The 19,708-nt window shown below is 62.9% G+C and overlaps 1 protein-coding gene across 1 annotated transcript in view; it reads right to left on the bottom strand.

The window, feature by feature from the left end:
* Nucleotides 1–9,684: 9,684 nt before the first annotated feature.
* RPS6KA2 (ribosomal protein S6 kinase A2) overlaps nt 9,685–19,708 on the bottom strand; it is a 76,024-nt gene continuing 66,000 nt past the window's right edge. The window contains exons 16-21 of the mRNA XM_054595299.1: nt 18,670–18,828; nt 16,909–17,070; nt 15,865–15,941; nt 14,397–14,514; nt 11,800–11,937; nt 9,685–10,333 (exon numbers count right to left, since the gene is read on the bottom strand). Of these exons, the coding sequence (XP_054451274.1) occupies nt 10,208–10,333; nt 11,800–11,937; nt 14,397–14,514; nt 15,865–15,941; nt 16,909–17,070; nt 18,670–18,828 (780 nt within the window). The 3' untranslated portion in view covers nt 9,685–10,207. The remainder of the gene's footprint in view (nt 10,334–11,799; nt 11,938–14,396; nt 14,515–15,864; nt 15,942–16,908; nt 17,071–18,669; nt 18,829–19,708) is intronic.

The following is a 19,708-nucleotide window of genomic DNA, read 5'->3' as shown; positions in this document are numbered from 1 at the left end:
CGGCAGCTCGGCCCCGCCTTACGGCCGCGGCTCTTGGCCTATGGGAGGGCTCGGGGCAGGAGGCAACCAGCGGATTGGCTCGCGCGCGCCGCACACCTTTTCCCCGCCCCACGGCGGCGCGCGGGGCGGGGCCTTGCCGTCACGGGGCCGGGCCCGGCGATTGGCTGGCGGTTGCTAGGCGGTGGCACTCCCGGGCTTGGCGTCCCCGCAAGGGCAGCGCGGCCCGGCTCTCCGCTTCCGCCCAAACCAGCAGCTTCTGGTCTGAGAAGTGGTCGGAGGGCGGGGCGCAGGAGGGCGATCCGGCCCGCGGTCCAGGGAGAAAGGTCACCTAAACCCTCCGGCGCGTGTGGGTGCACCGAGTCACAGAGAGAACAGCGAGGTTTCCGTTGTCCGGGGTTTGTTTTTGTTTTTAGTTTTTTTATGCTGGCCCCACACGTGGATGATTTCAGTCATTTAAGATGCCTTCGGTGAAGGTATCGGGACAGGGACTCGCGGACATTGCAAACGTAAATTAGAACATGACCATCTTTAGCGGGCGATGGCGGAGAACTTGTTTACATTAGTGATGCACCCCCCCACCCCCCGTCCCCGCCTGCGGCCCAGCAAGTCCCTTTCTAGAGATCCATCCCAAGATAGACTAGCAGGTTCGTGCAGTTTCGCAAGCGCAGCGATGTCTTTAATATGGGAGGTTCAGAAACCATTTGCGTCCAACCCTAGGGAGCGTGAAGGAGATCACGCACCATCCCTTCCGATGAATGCCATATCGCAGTTAGAAAGAATAAGGAGCCTCTGTGCTGATGCAGAAAGATCTTTAACATTCACAAGGAAAACACCAAGGTGCAGAATTGTGTGTAAAGCTACTCACTTGTGCCTAGGGACAACGGAAATAAAACTTCATGTTTCCAGGACGCCGCAGAAATGTTATCAGGGACAGCCTCTAAGGCTGGTTAAGGCAGCCAGGGATGGAGGGGGACATTTCACTGTATTCCCTTGCTCCTTTTGAAGTGTGTAGAACGAATATAGGCTATCTATTCAAGATATGTGACATTAAAGAAGAGGAAGTGCTTTGAGAATTAAAATAGGAAGGCTCTGATTAAATCAGATTCCTTTGCTGCTGAAATCCCATGGGGTCATACAGGCCTTGACCTTCTGTGAGTGGATCTCAGTGCACAATACTGCAGTCTCACAGCAGCGCTGGGAAGGCTGGTGTATGCCTGCGGCACTTCGGGCCCGAGGAGGGAATGTATGACCCAAAGAGAAGCAAAGACGTTTCGATGATTAATAACGGTAATAGCTGCCTTTTTTGACTGCTGGGCACTGGTACATTATTTCTCCTCGTATCAACCAAGAAGGTGAGTGTAAGGAAACCGAATGGCCTCTTGAATGAAAACCAAGTTGTTCCTGCAGGATGAGAGAGGAGATGTGTCCCTCCTGGCCTGGCCCCCTCCCCGCCCCCGAAGTAGGTGTGAGAGCAGACTTCTGCATCTCGCCGCGTTGTCTGATGCTCTAGTCTTTTCTTTCTCTCGTGAACAGTGGTTCCGAAATGTCAGCTGTCAGAAGAATCACCTGCAGATTCTTAAGCGCCTCCCGCCCCCCGCCCCACTCCGCCCCTCATGCACAACCTCAGAGTCACAAGGCTGGAGGGGCCCCTGGGAAGAGGTCCTGAGCTGGCTAGGCACCCGCAACTCCTGGAGACGCGCTGACGAGGGCACCTGCCCCAGTCACTGCCGTCACCGTGAGGTCCACCTCCAAAGAGCCTGCTTCCACCTCTGCCTCTCTTGGACCTTTGAGCCTTGTGCTTCGGTTTCCCCTGCCGAGCTGCAGTATTTAAGCAAAGGGATGTGCGCACGCAGAGGGAATAAAGCCTTGCCGAGTGCCTAACCCGGGATCCGAGTCCGGTGCCCTTGCAGCCTCACAGCCGTGGCCCCCACTGTCTCACGCTGCCGCGAAGGGGAGGGCTTCTTTCCTGTGACCCTGCACCTTTGCTCCTGGAAATGTGGAGCAGGCGATCTGGTCGAATGGGTAAGAGAACATCAGAGGAGACACGGAACCTAGCTACGTTATTTCATACAAATTTTGGGAGGCCCAACCCTGTGCTGCTCCATGAGGCGTTTCCCAGGCTTCCGTAAACACGAGCCCTGCAGAGGAGTGTTCCGTGGAGCTGGCCATCCAGGCTCCCAGTGGCCGAGTGCCCATCCCGGACGCCAGCACCCTCTGAGCCACGGTGTGCGGCAGGAGACTTCGGCCCTCCCAGGCCGCCCTTCCGGGGCTGGCCACACGGCACGCCTCTAAGCCTCCCTAGGCCTCAGCTTCTTAATCTGGAAAACTGAAACTGTAAAAAATAATATAGAAGCCATGTTCTGTCCCACATAAGAGGGAAGGGAAGTGGTTTTCTTAGGTGCCTAAGGTCCCAGCTGACCCACAAAGAGCCCCAGGGCAGAGAAAGATTTGATATCTTGCTCCTTTGAGGACACTCGTCTTCCCAGGGTCTTGAGGATTCCCATGTGGGGTCCACAGGCCTCGGCGACCATCCAGGTGTTGAGCAACCATTTGCTGAGGGGTTTGTGAAGAGCAAAACTTTCAATAATAACAAAAATATGACCCATGATGTAGGTTTAAGTATGATGTTTCATGTCGAGTTACATTTCCAGGCAGCAATTAAGTGAAAGGCCCACACAGTGTGCGATCCCACGCGGGTGGAGCGTCCACACACACAGTAATTGGCTATACACCTGAAGGGGCGAATTGTGCACTATGTGAATTATATCCCAATAAAGTTACTTTTAGAAAGAGCAGTAAAAAAGAAAAGCCCAAAGTGATGCATAGAAAAGCCAATGAAACAAATCCCCCGAGACTCTCTGCCACAGCAGCGCCCTGACTCCCGGGAACTGCAAAGGGAGAACAGTGACCTGCACGTACTACCTCAGGTGGCCTGGTATCGAAGGGAATGTCTTCTTTTCAGGATACGTCCGTGAATACATAAGAAGCAGAGGTAGAATTAGTAGCACGCCTGTTTGATCTCCCTTTGAAGTGACTGATCACCACAGACAGAAACCATCAAGGCGTGGCCCAAACTGTGGGGTGTGTGGGTGGGGCTGGGAGCCCGCGGGGCGGCGGAGGCCTGCCAGGGATGGCTGTAAATTTAGAGTAGGGATCCGCTCCTGGACCTGGCGGGGCCTCCCGCATCAAGGCCACATCGGGTGAGCGGCACACGGACCTCCCGCCCCGTGTCTTGGACCTGCATCCAACTGAGCTTGCCGCTCCGCCTCCAGGCCCCATGGAACGAAAGGGTCAGAGGAACGAGTCGCAGAATCAGATGTGTGTGGCGAGTGAAACGTGCAAGGACAGCAGGTGGACTGAACCCGGCCGGTCTACACACCCCGGTGGCCAGGGAGCTCCGTGCAGGGCGTTAGATTTTTAGTGGTCACATTAAAAGGTAAAAAGAAACAGGTGGAATTAATTTGAGTCATCTATTTAGCCCAATACATCCAAGATGTTATTTCAATATGTAATTGACATAAAAATTAATACTGAGCCCTGGCTGGTGTGGGTCAGAAGATCAAGTGCCAACCTGCGAACCAGAGTCACCGGTTCGATTCCCAGTCAGGGGACAGGCCAGGGTTCCACGCCAGGTCCCCAGTTGGCGGCACATGAGAGGCAACCACACATTGATGTTTCCCTCCCTCTCTTTCTCCTTCCCTTTCCCTCTCTCTCTAAAAATAAATGAAATCTTAAAAAATCATTATTGAAATATCTTATGTTCTTCCTTTCATACCAAGTCTTCAAAATCTGGTGTGAAGTCTTGACTCACAGTTCACCTCAATTCAGACACCAAATTTTCACTGGCAACGTTTGATCTCTCAACGTGATAGAAGCTACAGAGGTTAGAGTGGACGGCTGAATCATGGCCTATTTGGCATGGATATGATAACCTCATGGCAGTGGGCATGATACTGTCACCCAGGTTAGTCAGAAACATTAAAGCACAGAATAGGGTCAGCGCGTTCCCTGAGAAACCCTTCCCCCGCAGAGTGGGTTACAGTTTGACCGGGTGCCGTTTCCTTACTTGACCTCAAAGCAGCTTCCCCAGGCGCCCGGCCGCGAGGACCTGCGCGGCCGTCCCGAGCACCGCATCTGAAAGCTAATATTTGGTTTGTCCCATCCACCAACTTTGGCCTACTACACTTCAGCCAACGTGACGCAACTCCACAAAATCTGTGCTGATCAAGCCAACTCTGGTGTCCTTGGATTGTTCGCCTGCAGGGGACAGGGGCTCAAATGGCAATAAAAGTGACCCTGGAGTTTTCCACTGAGAGCGAGCGGGAAGCGGAGTGGCTGGCCGCCGGCGCTCCGTCCACGCCCACGCCCGACCCCCCCACCCCCGCAGGAAGGAGCAGCACACCCACACTTGTCCCACAGCCAGGGCCCGGAAGCCCCGAGACCATGGTCCCCACACAGCCCCTAGGGGCCGGAGCTGGACTGTGGACCAGCAGCGTGACTCTAGCTGCCAAGCCACGGTGCTTTCTGCTTTCAGGCACTGCTCGGACGGTGTGTCAAAATTCCGTTTCCCAGGGACTCGTGGGGGGGGTGGGGGTCAGGGAGAAGGGGAGGTTTCCTAACAAGGGGAAGCAGCTCGGGGCTGCGCGTGGGCTCCACCCTTGTCTCTGCGCTGCGGTCCCTCCCTCAGGCAGTGCCGAGTGGCCACAGGGCCAGGCCGGGCACTGGACCCGGGCTCAGGCAAACAGCAGGTGAGGCCCCTGCCGCCGCCGCCGGTGGCAGCGGGGCCCCTGCGTGCGGGAGGCGGTGGAGTGGTAAGATTTGTCCGTGGGGCCAGGTGCAAGATCAAAGGAGTCCCCTGGGTTCTCAGTGCCCCATCTCCGCCCACCCCTCTGTGGAAAAGCCCATTTTTGCCTTCATCAGGGCCGGAAATAGGCCCAGGAAGCTGTCTCGTGCCGCGCTGAGGCCGGTGCGGTCAGCCTTTCTCACTGTCCGGCTGGCTCGGCTTCTTTTTCTGGCTGCGCTTGGGCTGGGGCTGTGTTTGGGTCTGTGCGGCCGCCAGGCTGCAGGCAGCTGCTGGCCCCACATGGCAGCCGAGGGGGGAACGCACGACCGAGCGGGGCGAGCACGCGGTACCGGGCGGGGGAGAGGAGCGGCGGCGTCGTTGTGAGGCTCAGGTTATACTCTCTTGGGCTTGGCATGAACCAGGTGCTTTTTTTGGAGTAACCGATCAACTTCCCAAGCTTTGGCGGGCTGCTGGTGGGTCCGCGTCCCACCCAATCCATTGCCTGCATCTTCCGGGGCTGGGTCTCTTATCCAATCCAACCCCTTCCCCAGGCTAGACTGACCGGCCTCTACGGTGGCCACGTTGGCTCCTGCTGCGTATGTGCAGAACGCCCCTTTATTGTTCCACCCCTCCCCCCAGGGATCTGTGGGGGACAGACCGGGGCTTCCCTGAGGAGTGCATGAAGTCCTATCGTCCTAGCACGGCAAGCAGGTGTAAGCGGCCTAGTGTATCATGCTTCTAAATGCCTGATTCCCTTTGCTCCCTTCCTTTATTAAATCCAGCTGCCCACACTGGTGCCATGATCACAGTCCGACTGGAGAAACAGGCAGAGAGAGAGACCGGATCAACGCCAGGTGATGCTGAGCGCCAGGAGGGAGACACGCCGGCTGGGGAGACAGAGCAGAGCTTCACAGGGCGGGCGGCGGCTCTTTGGGGGGATCCCCTCCTTTCTGAGGAGGGAGCCCTCCCTTACCCAGAGCCAGCCCCAACGAGGCTGGGGCAGGGCATCCCGGGCGGAGGCTGCCGCAGAGCCGAGCAGGGCTCCCCACGCACGACGAGGAGCAGCTGGGAGTCCGCGGGAGGGGCCGGCTGGCCCCCATGAGCCCTCCCTGTGGCCTTGGGGGTGTTCTCCCCGACGAGCTGACACAAGGCTCCCGGGGCTCCTGCGGGCAGTCCCAGCAGGGGGCCGCCCCAAAGCCGTGCTGATGTCCTAACCTCATGGCACTGTTTCTGAGCACGGAGCTCAGAGCTCAGGAGGCACAACGGGCTGAATGTTGTGTCCCCTCAAGTTCATTGGTTCAGTCCTGACCCCCACCCCCCCGCCGTGTGATGGCATCTGGAGGGGGGCCTTTGGGAGGCGAGTCGTTTAGGTGAGGTCAGGACGGCGGGTCCCTTATAAGAACAGATCAGAGCCGTCTGTGGGTCTATGAACCGGGAAGCAGGTCCCCGCCAGATGCCGAACCTGCCGGCACCCCGACCTTGGACTTCCAGCCTCAGAACCGTCAGAAAGAACCACCTGTAGTTTGGGCCCCGCACTGAGGTTACGTGGCCTGATTGATGAAGCTGAGCCAGACAGGAAGGAAGGGACTCAGATTTTACTGTTAAAGTCCTGCAGCTTAGATAGTATAATAGGGTATAAATAGTGCTTCCCCAGGAGAGCTGATCCCGGGACCTCAGGGACACTTAAATATGCAGATGGCCCCCTCACCGGCGTGGCTCAGGCGAGTTGGGCGTCGTCTCGCAAAGCCAAAGGTCGCCGGTTCGATTCCTAGTCAGGGCGCCTGCCTGGGCTGCAGGTTCAGTCCCTGGTCGGGGCTGCGAATGGTGACCGATCCACATCAATGTTTCTCCTTCTCCCCCCCCCCGCCTTCTCCTCTCCCTAAAAACAAACAAACAAACAAACAAACAGCTGGATTCCAAACCTAACGTCTGAGAGTCTCCTGAGCAGTTATCTGAGCAGCTGATGCACAACCATTTTCACCATGAAAACCCTTTTTAAATCCAGTTTTTCCTTGAAGACCTGTCATATGAAGGATTTTGTCCAATAAAGGGATGTGTTAGGTGACTTTTCTGTCCCTTGTGAAGTGGAGTCTTAAAGAAGACATTTAAAACTTCCTTCTGCCCTGGTTGTGGCTCAGTGGATTGGGCGCCGGCCTGCGAACCAAAAGGTTGAGGGTTCGATTCCCTGGGTTCGATGCCTGGGTTGCACGCCAGGTTCCCAGCAGGGGGCACGCGAAAGGCAACCACACAGGGATGCTTCTTTCCCTTTCTATTTCCCTCCATTCCCCTCTTTCTAAAAATAAACAAACTCTTAAAAAAAAAAACAAAACCCACCAGAACCTTTCCTTCCTCTCTGTGTGTGAGGGAACCAGTGTTACCGTAAAACGAACAAAAACTCAAAGTTGATCATCGCCCTCTAGTGGCGGCCGTGCCAAGTGCAAGCCCGCGACAGCACTTCGCACAGGAACCCTGTGGCCGAGCCCCGGGCCCGGGCCCGCCTCGCCGCCGCCCGCCCCGCCCCAGCACAGCGGGGCCCCGGTGAGACGCTCAGGGTCTGCAGGCGTCGCGCTGGCGACGTGGGCTCGGAGCCCCCGGGCAGAACTCACCGCCCGTCACTCCCAGGAGCCCGCTGCGCTGCCCGGGCGCCCCCGCCGCTGGGGACGGAAGCCGGAGGCGGCCCCGGGCAGGGCCCTCTCTGGCGGGGCAGGCGGGCGGGCGCTCCCGAGCCAGCCCCGCTTCAGTGTCCGCCTCGCCGAGTACCCGGCGGCGTGGGAGCCGGGGCAGCGCAAGGGTTGGTGGTGACAGCGCCTGAGCTGGGTGACAAGGCTGCGGACTCGGTCCGCTGCACAGCGCCGGACAGTTTTAAGGAACTCGCGCGGCCAGAACTGCCCTCCCTGCCTGCCCAGCGGCCCCGCGCGGGCCCAGTGGAGCCGCCTGTGACCCGTCCGAGTGGCCCCCCGACGCGCTCGCCACGTCCCCGCGTCCCCGCGCTCTCTGGCTGGGCTCTGCGTGCAGTGCGCCTACCCGCGTGCCCACGGGTACACACGCGCGCCGCACCCCGGGACGCCCCGGGCCGCAGGGCGGAGGGGGCAGCGATGGCCCGCCTGCCCCGTGAGGCCCGTCCCACAGCGGCGCAGGCGACAGCAGCCCACGGGCCGCGGGCGGGGACTCGCCTGCAGAGCGTTAGGGGAACAAGGCAGAAAACCCAAGACGCAGGCGAGAAAAGCTTTACACGTCATAAAACCATGTTTATTTAAAAAATCTATTCAGAAAGTCTGGAAAGCGTAATAAATACCTGTACAGTGGCCGCCCCTCCATCACACACCGAAAGCGCGGGCGGGAGAAGGGCCCGGGAACGCGAGCGCGGCCTGTAAACACAGTGCGGGGCGGGGGAAGCGGCTCGGCGCCCGCGGCCGCCGCCCGGCCAGGGCGCCCCCTCCGCCGGCTCCCTGAGCAGGAGGCCGCCCCGCAGCCCCGTCTTCTCCTCCCCGCTCCGGGCGCCTTCGTTTCCAGAGTCTCTGTCGCCCTCAGGTGAAGGGCGGGGACGTGGGCGCACAGTGCAGTGGGTCACCCCGGGCCGCAGGGGCCCAGCGAACCGCCCGGGGCCGCGGCCGCGGGGCGCCGTTTAGAGGACAACACTGGCCGCACGGAGGACGGTCGTCACTCAGAAAGCGAACGGCCTTCCACACACGGACACACACGGGAAGCCAGTCCCCAGCCACGGCGGCCGGGCCGCAGGGCAGAGGGGCGCCCCGCGCCCACCGCCGGGGGCCGCACGGGCGAAGGCCCCCTCGCCGAGGGGCGGGCCAGGCTTCTCTCAAACGGAGGGCCGCGCCTCTCGGAGGAGCCCTGTGCTTGGCCGGCCGGGGCCGGCGCAGGGCAGCGCGGGGCGAGGTCGGCCTCCGGGTCCCTTGGGAGCCCAGCGCTCGGGGCCAGGCCGCACGCACGGGGTAGCAGAGACGACGGCGCGGGGCCGCCACAGCGGGGATGGTCCCCCCTCGGGCTCTCGGCGCTGGGTCCCTGCGCCAGAGCTCGGGGACAAACGTCGCGCAGGCAGGCCGGGCCGCGGGCCCAGGCGGCAGGCCCGAGACGCGGAGGCTTTGGTCGCTCTCTGGGGGGACCCTGAGGCCGGCGCGCGCTCCAGCGCCTCCCGCTCCCAGCCAGCGAGGTCGCCAGCCTAAGCGGAGCTGAGGGCCGACGCCGTCGGGGCCTCGGGAAGCATCTTCTACGGAGAAAACGGGAAACGCCCAACGGGGCTTTGCGGGAACACAGGGGCCCAACTCTGTCCCCGCCTTCCGTGCCTCGGGGCGCTCTGAGGACAAATGCCGCGCGGAAGTAATTCAGTTCCCGCTCTGAGGTCCGAACACCGGGGAGGAGCTGAGGAGCGATTTCCAGAAGGCGGCGCACGCGCGCGTGTCTGCGTTAGCGAGCGGAGGGTGAGGGGCCGCAGAAACAATGAAACACTGTCTTTTCAGTGAAAACCTGGCCGTGACCGACGGGCGCTCCCGCAGCCCCGCCTGAGCAGAGGGCCAGGCGGACCGAGTGGCGCGTGGGGTCCTCCGCGGCCTGGCCTGCGGCCGCTGGCTGGGGACGGGCCGCGAGGAGGCCGAAGGACGCGGACGCGCACGCGCTCTCCTCCAGACCCGGGCCGGGGGCGGGGCCTGTCGCGGCCTTTCTGAACAGGAGCGCGCAGCTGGCTGCGGGCCTGCGCGCGCGCCCAGGGACACACGACGGCCGTGGGACGCCCGTGAAGACGGGTCCGTGCGACAGGGACACACGACAATGCAGCGCGGTGTCCGCACACCGCGCCGCCACTCTGCTGGCCGAGCTCCGGCCCCCCGCCGTCCCCTCCCGCCCCAGTGGGGCGACAGAGGGGACTGAGCCAGGGTTCGGATGGGCAGTTTTCCGTGGAGGGGGAGTGGAGCAAGGCGAGCAAGCCCTGCTGGCCGGGCCCTCAGGCAGCGGACGCCCGGCGCCGGGGGCAGCAAAACAAGACAAGGCTCTTTGGGTCGTCTTCGGGGGACGGGCTCTGCTGCAGTGCCTGGTGCCCACTCCGACGTTCTCCAGCTGCGGGTACGGGACCTCGAGGCCCCCTCCCGCCTACAGGTAACCAGGACCGGCATCGCGGGCCTGAGCAGGCAGCCAGCTTCCTCGCCGGAAAGTGTCTGTCCGCACCGGCAGGAGCAGCGGTGGTGAACAGCGCCGGGAGGAGCCGCCGGGCTCGGCGTGGGGGCTGCGGTGCCCGAGTCCACGTGGCTTGCGGGGTAGGCGGCGGCCAGGCTGGCAGGGCGAGGCGTCGGGAAGAGGCGGCCCAGACCCTCTGGGGCTGAACGAGGACAGCGGGAGGAGCGAGGGCGGCCGCGGCGGCTCCAGCAACGCCTGCGATGCGGCGCCCGGGGGCCGAGGATGTCGCCGGCCCTTCCGCTACAACCGTGTGGACGTGAGTCTCTTCATGCCTCTGCGCTGGGCCAGGCTGGACGAGAGCACGGGCTCCAGCCGTGGGGCCTGAGGCGTCCTGTTGAGAGCAAAGTAGGTGGCAGCCATCGCGCCCTGCAAGACAAGGGAGAGGGCTGGTAACCGCGACGCCACCGCTCCTGCTACGAGCAGGCGGCCGCGGCCTCCGGGGTTGGCCTCCCCCAGGTCCGGGGGAGGGGGTGAGGCCCCTGCGGGTCACCACTGTGCCTGCCCACTGCCCCACCGGCCTCGACCTGGGCCCCAGGCGGAGGCCAGCACCCGCCCCCCCAACCCCCCCTCCGCTTCCGGCCAGGCCGGGTCTGCTCTGGGCCTGCCGGGTCCTCAGAGGCGCTTGCCCCACCTGGCCCCGGCCACGGGCACCTCCCTGGTCCTGTTTGAGGAGCTGGACCGCCCTGCTGGGGCAACCCCCGCTGCTCTGGGGAGGGCTCCCCCAAACAGGGCCCGCGAGATGCCGCTGCTCCGTGGAGGCCAAGGTGTGCTTCCTGCGGATTCCAGAGGGCGGGCCGGGGCGGGGTCTTGCCCGAGGTGGCGAGGGCCTCAGGCAGGTCCTGACAGCGGGGCCAAGGGAAGGGGGCGCCCCTGGAAGGCTGTGAGGGGCTGGGGGGCGGCCCAGGCCTCAGGGCGTCCAGCTGGCGCCTGCGGTGGGTGGGCGACCTGCACCCCGCCCCCTGCTGTGACCCTGAGGCCCTGCGGGAGTGTGGCCTGGGTCCTTCTCCAGGCCCAGGGGCGGCCACTGGCCGGGGCCGGGGCCTGGGCCTACTGGTGCTGCAATGCAGTCCCCAGTCCCTGCGTGTCCGTCTGTCCATCCGTCTGGTGTGCGCAAGCAGGTGCTGCTGTACCACGATGGACGTGACCGGAAGCCACTGCGCCGCTAAGTTCGTTCGAGGACCCAGGACTGCAGGGACTGAGAGGTAATAGCTGGGCCCCCCGGTCAGGAAAGCCAAGCGTGGTGGTCCGGCGGCAAGCCCGCCACAGCACGTGGCTGGAAGGGGCAGCTCCCCGTGGGTGGAAGGCCCAGGGTCCCTGAGAGTGGGGCGACCCCCCACGCTCAGGCGGTAGCCTGCGCCTCTCTCACAGTCCCTAGGGCCCAGGTCACGCCCACTTAGGAGGCAGAGCCCGACGCCGAGTCCGTGAGACACAGGCGTCTGGCTCAGAAAGCCTCCGACATCTACCGCCTGTGCCGCCGGAGACACTGGCAGAGCTTTGGTCTAGAACGGAGGGAGGTGGGACCGGGAGGGGGCGCAGCCACAAGACCCTCCCTCCACCTCTCCCGGACCCTGTGTCTTCCTTTCTGGCTTTGTCTCCCTCCCTGTCTCTCTGTCACACACACGCACACGCACGTGCACGGAAGCTGTCGGCTGCGCACAGACGCCGTGACGGACCAGAGGGCCGTGGGCGCTTGCACTCATGTGGGGAGACGCGGAAGTGCTGTCCGCACACCTGGGACCCCTTTCTGCGATTCTTTAGGTGGGTGCGGAGGCTCACGGACCCTCTTCTGGGCCCCCCACCCCCTCTTTTGCTCTGCTGACCCTCGTAAGTACCTTCACCAGGTGGACGTCCTGCCTGCTGAGCTGGTTTTGGGACAGGTACTCTCGGTTCACGATCCATGGGTGTTTCAGGACCTGAACTGCTGTCAGGCGCTGGTGAGGGTCCACGTGGAGCATTTTGGAGACCACGTCCTGTGGGAAGGTTGGGACGGGGGCGGGGTGGTCGGGCTGCTCGCAAACCCCCTGAGCGGGCTCTGTTCTCCCTCAGCCCGTCCTCAGGCGAGTCTACGCATTTGGGGTCGGGTATTTATTTTCAGGTTTATACGTATGCGGCTACTTTTTAAGTTTTAATCCTTGGAGGTTTACACTGTGTTAAGTATTTTATGTCTAAAGAGAAATTACATGTGGAGGCATTAAATGCCGCATGTGAGTTACTGAAATACTATTAAGACGATATCCCTCCAAAGGGAGAACTAATGAATATCCCACAGATAATAAGCCAGTTCTCAGTAACGCATGCGACCACATTTTTGTCAGGATTACCCACAAATATTTGCTGCAAATAATCACCAACCACGGAACGGACAATCTGTAAACGTCCCATACACCTTGTGGCTCCTGTCTGACAGACGGCGTTTGATTATTTGATTGCAAAATAATAACGACGACTATGAAAACTGGTCAAACACAGAGCTCCACGTTACACGTACATGTTGCATTACATGCACACACACGTGCCATTAGAACCGTGGCTTGTGTTGACACAGCATTCATGCACCTGTTCTCGTGGGTCACCAGCACCGTCCTTGGGGGGAGGGGTGGTGGCTGCTACTCCCCCCGTTTTGCAGATGGGGATATGGAAGCTGACAGTGGGGACCCGGGCTTGTCCGTGAGCCTGCGTCCCGCCGCACTTCGGAATGGAATAAGCGAGTGGCGTGCACGCACGTAACGGACAGTTGAATTCCTCAGCAGAATTTCGGGTCATAAACCGCACCAGAGAGATGCTACGAAATACCCTTTTGTCCCCAGAGAAACCTGATGCCTTTTAATATCTGGTAACGTTAACCTGGGTACCTTCTTGAAACAAACACCTCCTGGAAGTACTTGCTCTCGCACCCACTCGTGAGGAGGTGGACCCAGAGGCCTGTACTGACCGGCGCCAGGTCTCGTCCTCGTAACCCCGATGCGGAGGAGGTGAAACAGCGGGCGCGCGGGCTGGGGAGCAGGTTGCAGGGTGCGCAGGGCCCCGGGGAAGGCACCAGGGGCTTGGCGGGGGAGGACGTGGCCGTGGCGGGGCAGGACGGAGGTGGCTAGGTCCTGCGGGGCAGGGAAGCCTCCACGGCTGGATCTCGGGCCTGCGCCCCGGACTCGACTCCTGTCCCAGCACCGCCCCCAGCCCCGAGCCCGCTTCAGAGACCACGGCCCCGAGACGCCCCCCGCGCCTGGGCCCTGCTCACTAAGAGAGCCCCACGCTCACGGAGACAGAGCGGATGGGAGGGAGCACGGGGGTGGGGGGGCCAGCGTCCCTAAACGCCAGGTGCCGTTGCCTCTGCCATCGCCTCCTCCATCCCCTCCACCGTCCCCCTGTCTCTCCACCGCCTCCTCCACCGCCTCCTCCATCCCCCCGGTATCTCCACCGCCTCCTCCATCCTCCTAATATCTCCATCACCTCTTCATCTCCCCCGCCCCCCCACCGCATGAGGTCACGCAGTGACGGGGACAGCAGAGCGGGACTCTGGACCCCAGGTCTTCTACTCTCCTTGCAGCCACTTTATGGCAGCACAGGAAACAGACTATTCACGCCGCTTCTTACTGGCGGCTGGATTCTAATTTACTATTTGATTAGAGAGAAGGTTGAGGAGGTCAGCTGAAACAGGCCGAGCCTGATGAACAAAAGAATCGGGGCGGGGGGGGGGGGGCTGGTCTCCTACAGGGCGGCTGCGGAGGCGCCCAGACGCAACGCGCCTGCAGATGGCAGCGGTGCGCCCTCGGACGGGGCGCCGCTGGCCAGCCTGCGATCACACGGGGCAGGCATTTGGCAACGTCACCAGTGTGTGATGGGTAACTCTGCGTGTCGGCTCGGTTAGGCGGTGCCACCCGTGTTTGGCCCAGCACCAGCCTAGAAATTTCCGTGTTGCTAGAGGTGTTTCGTAGATGAGATGAGCACTGACACCGGTCGAGCCTGAGTGGAGCAGGTCGCCTCCATAGCGGGTGGGCCTCGTCCGATCAGTGGACGGTGTTAAGAGGAAAAAGCCCGAGCTCCCCGGAAGCCGGGGCCCCGGCCGGCGGGCGGCCCTGGGCTGGGCTGCAGCATCGCCGCCCCGAGCCCGCAGCCTGCCGCCGGCCGTGCCGGTTTTGGGCTCACCAGCCTCCACAGTGATGGGGACCAATTTCTTAAAAATAAACCCCTCTCTCCGTCTCTGTTTATGCACCTGCATCTTACTGGCTCTGATACAGCAAAATTGTACAAAATGTGAAAAGCGCCATAAAATATTTGTGCTGATTTTTTTCCAGCTGAGCAGCTTTAAAAGAAACCTATGGGGCTAAAATATCTATATTGTTTATTTGAAAGGCGTCTTCTAGCCTGGTCACGGGTAAAGAGGCTACCAAGGGCTCCCACACCCACGAGAGCACCTGGGCAGCGAGCTCACCTTGGCCGCGTCGGAGATGAAGTCCCAGTTCCCGCCGGACAGGGCGTACTTCCCGCTGCCGATCCGCGCCAGGATCTCCTCGGGAGTGTCGTCGGGGCCGTTTGCGAACGGGGTGAACCTGCGCGAGGAGAGGGCTGATGGTCCTGCGCCTCCCTCTGGGAATCTCAGAGAAATCTCACAACGGAATGCTGCCACTCGATCGTTAAAAATAGCTTTTTGGTCCCCATTATGCTCCAAATCCAGGATTCACGGGAAAGCCAACCTACGCCTTCCTGCTACATCCGCTGTCCTCACTTGGTCAAGGCCGGGGGTCGACAGCGCCAAGTGAGGGCAGTGCTGCGAGCCCAGGGCAAGCTTTCCAGGCCCGCGCCGGGCTTCCCAGCGGCAGCGTGTTCGGGCGGTTGGCCTGGCGGCTCGGTCTCCACGGTGAGAGCGCAACGGGAGGGATGAGAGTCTGAGACTGGAAGTCTCAGCGGCTCCTGGCTGATCTGTTACCAACTCTGGGCTCTTTGACAAATGGATTTTTGAGCTTCAGTTGCAAAATGGGTGGAAGCCTGTGCTCACAGGGACCTTAGCGGGGACACGCACCAACACGTAGGAGGTGCGTGTGCAGTGCCTGACGCGTGCAGAGGGCGTGAGTGATGTGTATTCAGTCGCCCCCGAGTGTGAACCAGGCACGTCGGCACGTCGGCACACGCTTCCCTAGAATGGAGTTTGTGGTTCTGACTGCGCCGCTGTGATCCCAGTTTAGCGAAGAGGCACCATGAGCATCGAAGAGCCACACGGTGACCCGGCCGTGTGACGCCAGGACGCCACGGCCACTCTCCTTGCGCCATTGGCACCGATTACTGACTCTTTAGGAAATACCCGTTTGGGCCGCGGAAGGCGTGGGCCATGCCCATCCAGCCTCGCGAGGGCGTCTGGGCCAAGCTGCTCCAGGCGGCCATGCTGGACGGCCGCTCCCCTCGAGCACGTAACGGACTGAAAGACGGTGGGGGGCGGGGGCGGCCGGGGGCGGGGGGTTTAAAGTTCTCGGCCTTCACGCCGCGTCTCCTCTCATTCCCAGGGAGGGGGGCGGGGCCCGTGGAGCTCAGGGTCAGCCGGGGGCAGAGCCCACGATGGAGACACGACCCGCTTCCTCCAGTGCCAGGCGCCTCATCCCAGGAAACTGGGCCACGCACTTCTGAGGGCCACAGCGCCACGAGTGGCTGGGTTCTTCAAGATGCTGTTTGACCATGGCCTTTCCTGGGCGCATCTTGGCTCAGGAGGGTGATTTTAAGGAGCGGGTGTCTTGGCCGTCTCGGGGAGCTCTGGGGGTGCCCTCTCAAGGAGGCGCACAGCGAAGGCCCCACCCTGCTCCCCAGGTGGCCCGAGAGGGCTGAGGAGGACTGTGGGCTGGCCCACACCTGGCCCCGAGGGGACAAGCGACCCGCGCCGAGGGGACCGCCCGCGGGAGGGCCCGCGTTACCCCGCCAGCATGGTGTACAGCAGGATCCCCAGGCTCCAGATGTCACACGCTGCGTCGTAGCCCTGCCGCTTCAGGACCTGGAACGGGAAATAGGGGACAGGTGGGCGCGCGGCGAAGAAAGTTCAAGTTCACAGCTCGTCGTTCTGGTGGGACGGCGGCCCCGGCAGGGTGGGCGACAGGGGCAGGGCCAGCCCTGGGGGAGCCAAGGCCCCTGCCGGATGCAGGACGGAAGGACTGGGGAGGGAGCCTTTCATTTTAACGGCAGGAGAATTTTTTATTATGGGGAAATAGACATAAAATTGACCCTCTTAACCATTAAATTCTTTTTTTTTTTAATTGATTACAGAGAGAGAAGGGAAGAGGGAGAGACAGAGGCGTTGATTTGTTGCTCCTCTTGTCGACGCCTTCACTGGCGGACCCTCCCATGGGCCCGGACCCGGACCACACCCACGTGCTCGGCGTGGCCGGACGGCGCTGACCCACGGGGCTGCCGGCCAGGGCTCTCCGCCTGCACGGTGGCATCGAGCCCCGTCACACCGCTGCGCGGCCGTCCCCGCCGTCCTCCCCAGAGCTCCCTCACCTCCCCGCGCTCACCCCGGGCCCCACTGGGCACTGCGGCGCCGCCCCTGCCCAGCCCCAGGGGCCCCCTCTGCTCTGCCTGTGTGACTCTGGCTGCTCCGGGTCTCAGGCAGCACCCGTCCTTCTGGGTCTGGCTGGTCTCCCTTCCCTAGCGTCTCCCGGGCCCCTCCGCAGCTCGGGACGGGGCCGCCCTCCTTTTGGAGGCCGAGTGACACCCGATAAACCGCACCTCGCTCCCCCATTCGGCCACCAGCGCACACGTGGGTGGCTTCCGCCTCCTGGGCATTGTGAATAATGCTGCTGTGAACGTGGCGGGCAGATACCAGATAAAAGGGTAGAACGGGCTGTGCCGGAGCAGGGTCCGCGGCTGAGCCTTCCCCGCGCCTTTCCATTCTCTAAAGTTGCCGCGGACCTGAGCCGCGGCTCCGCCAGGCAGCGCCTCCGGTGGCGCGGGGCCCCTCTTACCTCTGGGGCGACGAAGTTGGCCGTGTAGCACGGCGTCATCAGCAGCCCGTTTTCGGCGCGCAGCTGCTTGGCGAAGCCGAAGTCGCAGATCCGGATGGATTCCGGGTTCCCAGACTCGTCCACGTACAGGATGTTGCTCGGCTTCAGGTCTCGGTGCACAACCTGCGAAGGGGGAGGAGCCCGCCTGACCTGGGGGCGCGGGCAGAGGGGCGGAGGGGCGGAGGGACGGAGCGGGAGGGCACGGGGAGAGCGGGCACGCTCGGGAGGGTGGCGTTTGTGTGGGAATTGTTCTCTGGAGCAGATCCTGCAGCAGAACCAAGTCAGCCTGGGGGCTCTACTCAGCGGGCGCCTTACACTTGACGCGCAGGTCCGTCCGAGGAGCCGGGCCAGCCCCTCAGACGTGAGCGAGCATTTGAATGAATAAGTAACCAGGCAGCTCCGTGAGGCGAGGGAGCGGCTTAGGGGCAAGTAGACAAACGGGGTGAGTTCAGGTCCCAGGAACAAGATCTCTGCAGACGAGCATGTGCCTCGGGCCGGCCAGGGCCGCGGGGCTGGCTGGGTTAGGTGCCGGCCCCCGGGAAGGACTCGGCGACAAGCCGCGCGGACGCCCCGGAGCAGGGCCTGAGCTGAGGGAAGGCCAGCGACAGCTGGGCTGGAGGCAGGGCAGCCACATCTCAAAGCAAAGCGGCTGTTTGGGGGGCAGGGCGACGTCTCCTAGTGGGGACCGAGGCTGGTGGCCAGGACACGCGCGGGGCCCCGGGGGAGCTCGGAACCTGAGTGGCTCGTCTCCTGTGAAAGCCCAGGGAGAGGACCTGGGCAGGGAGTTAAAGGGATGCACACGGGCAGCCGGCTGGGTTCGCAGAGGCCCCGGAGGCGGGGGCCAGAGAGCCTGCGTCCAGTTCCAGGACCTGCTCCCCTTAACCCCAGCCAGTCCGCAAAAACCTCCAGGCCGCGCTGCTTGCTATTCCCAGAGCGCGGCAACCACACAGGGGGACCCCTGGGGGTCCTGCGAGAGCCGCCTCCTGCTCAGAGGGGACTGGCCACACGCACACAGCTGGCCGAGGGAGGGCGCCTGCCTCCGGAGATGCGGAGGTGCGCCCGGATGGGGGGCGGGCGAGGCGGCGGGGACCGGGCCCCGGGGCGGCCCCATCTGGGGGAGCCGCCGTCCCTCGCTCGTGTGGCTGGAGGCGAATGTCTAAGCTGCCTGTGCTCGGGTGCCCTGTCTGTGACATGGGGCTCCCGGAGGCTGGGACTGCAGAAAGGGGCGCCGAGGGCAGCCCTGGACCCCCGTGAGGGCCGTGAGGACCTCAGCGTTACCCCCACTTTACGTAAAATGACTGTGCTTATTTTTTTTTAGAGAGAGAGGAAGGGAGGAAGAGAAACATCGATGTGAGACTCTCGAACGCAGAGCACCTGGGGACCGAACCCACAACCCAGGCAGGTGCCCTGACCGGGAGCCAACCTGCGACGTGTCACTCTGCAGGACAACACCCATCCCGCTGAGCCACACCGGTAGGTGCGCCTCGTCACTTTTACCCACAGTGCGACTCTGCGTTGGTGAAAGAATTCAAGTTTGAATAGGGCGCGTGAGGGAAGTGCTCACATCCCCCTTTGAGGAGCCCACATTTTTGCTGCGAGCCACCCGGTGGACAGAGTCTCCCTCCGGCCCCTGGGCACCCGGCACGGCCGGGACGTCTGACACGGAGGGGCCGGGAGGCAGGAGGCGGCCCTGGGTGCGCGGCGCCCGCCCCGCCGGCTCACCCCCTGCGAGTGCAGGTAGTCCATGGTCCTGCTGATGGTGCACAGCACGTCGCTGGCCTCCCGCTCCGAGAAGCACCTCTGCCTCAGGATGCGGTCCAGCAGCTCCCCGCCGCGCATCAGCTCAGTCACCAGGTACACGAACTTCCCGTCGTCGTAGACCTGGGTGCGGCAGGAGGCGCGCACGTGTCAGTGCCGCGCGGTCCCCGACGCCGCCCGGCCCGCCGCCCGCCGCCCGCCACCGTGGGGAGAGGAGCAGCTGCAGAGGGCGCCCTCCCAGGAAGCAAAAGGAAGACGTGTGCACAGCAGAAATGGGTGAGTGGCCAGTCCAATCCCACAGACATGGCTCGTACGGCAAAACCGGCCTAAAGCGCCCGCAGCCGGTCAGAGACTCCGGCTGCGAGGCCGCAAGCTCACACCTGCCCCACTGAGGGTCCAGCTGAGAGGAACCCTGGCCCTGCCCACTGCCGGAGACAGACACCTGGAGACTGAAGCGTGGGCGTCTGCGCAACGCCTGGGGCAGCGGGTGCAGACCCTCGGCGCGCCAGGTCCCGGGGCCTGGGCAGGGGTTGGCTCCGACCCGCGGGGCCGGGCGGGGGCGGGCGGAGCCTCGCCCTGCGTTTCTGACGCGCCCACGGCCGCTGGGCCCGGACAAGACTGGGAGCGGCCAGGCCCCGGGGCCAGACCCGGGGGTCGGGGGGCCAGAGCCAACTTGGCTCGTGGGGTGGAGCGTGGATCTCAGAGGAGCGACAGAAAAGGGGGCTCTCGCCACGCTGGCTGCAACGCCCGGCTCGTCCCACGTCACACCGTGGGCGTGACAGCCGTGAGAGCCGGCTGCCGGGAGGAGAGCCCGGTGGGAACCGCCAGACCCTGAACACGGCTCGGCCTTGGCTCCCAGGCCCGTGCGTCCTCCAAACACAGCACCGGAGCACCGTGCCCCGCTCCGGACGCAGCGGAAGCTGTCCAGTGGACGGGCTGTGTCTGTCTCCGAGTCTGTGAACGCTAACGCTCTGCTCTTGAGAACGCTCACCGGTGCCATTCG

The sequence above is a fragment of the Pteronotus mesoamericanus genome, unplaced genomic scaffold, assembly GCF_021234165.1.
Source record: "Pteronotus mesoamericanus isolate MK-2021 breed Mesoamerican mustached bat unplaced genomic scaffold, CSHL_Meso_final contig_134, whole genome shotgun sequence".
NCBI classification, from domain to species: Eukaryota; Metazoa; Chordata; class Mammalia; order Chiroptera; family Mormoopidae; genus Pteronotus; species Pteronotus mesoamericanus.
The sequence above is the reverse complement of the archived record's forward strand: the minus strand, read 5'-3'. Positions and strand labels throughout refer to the sequence as shown.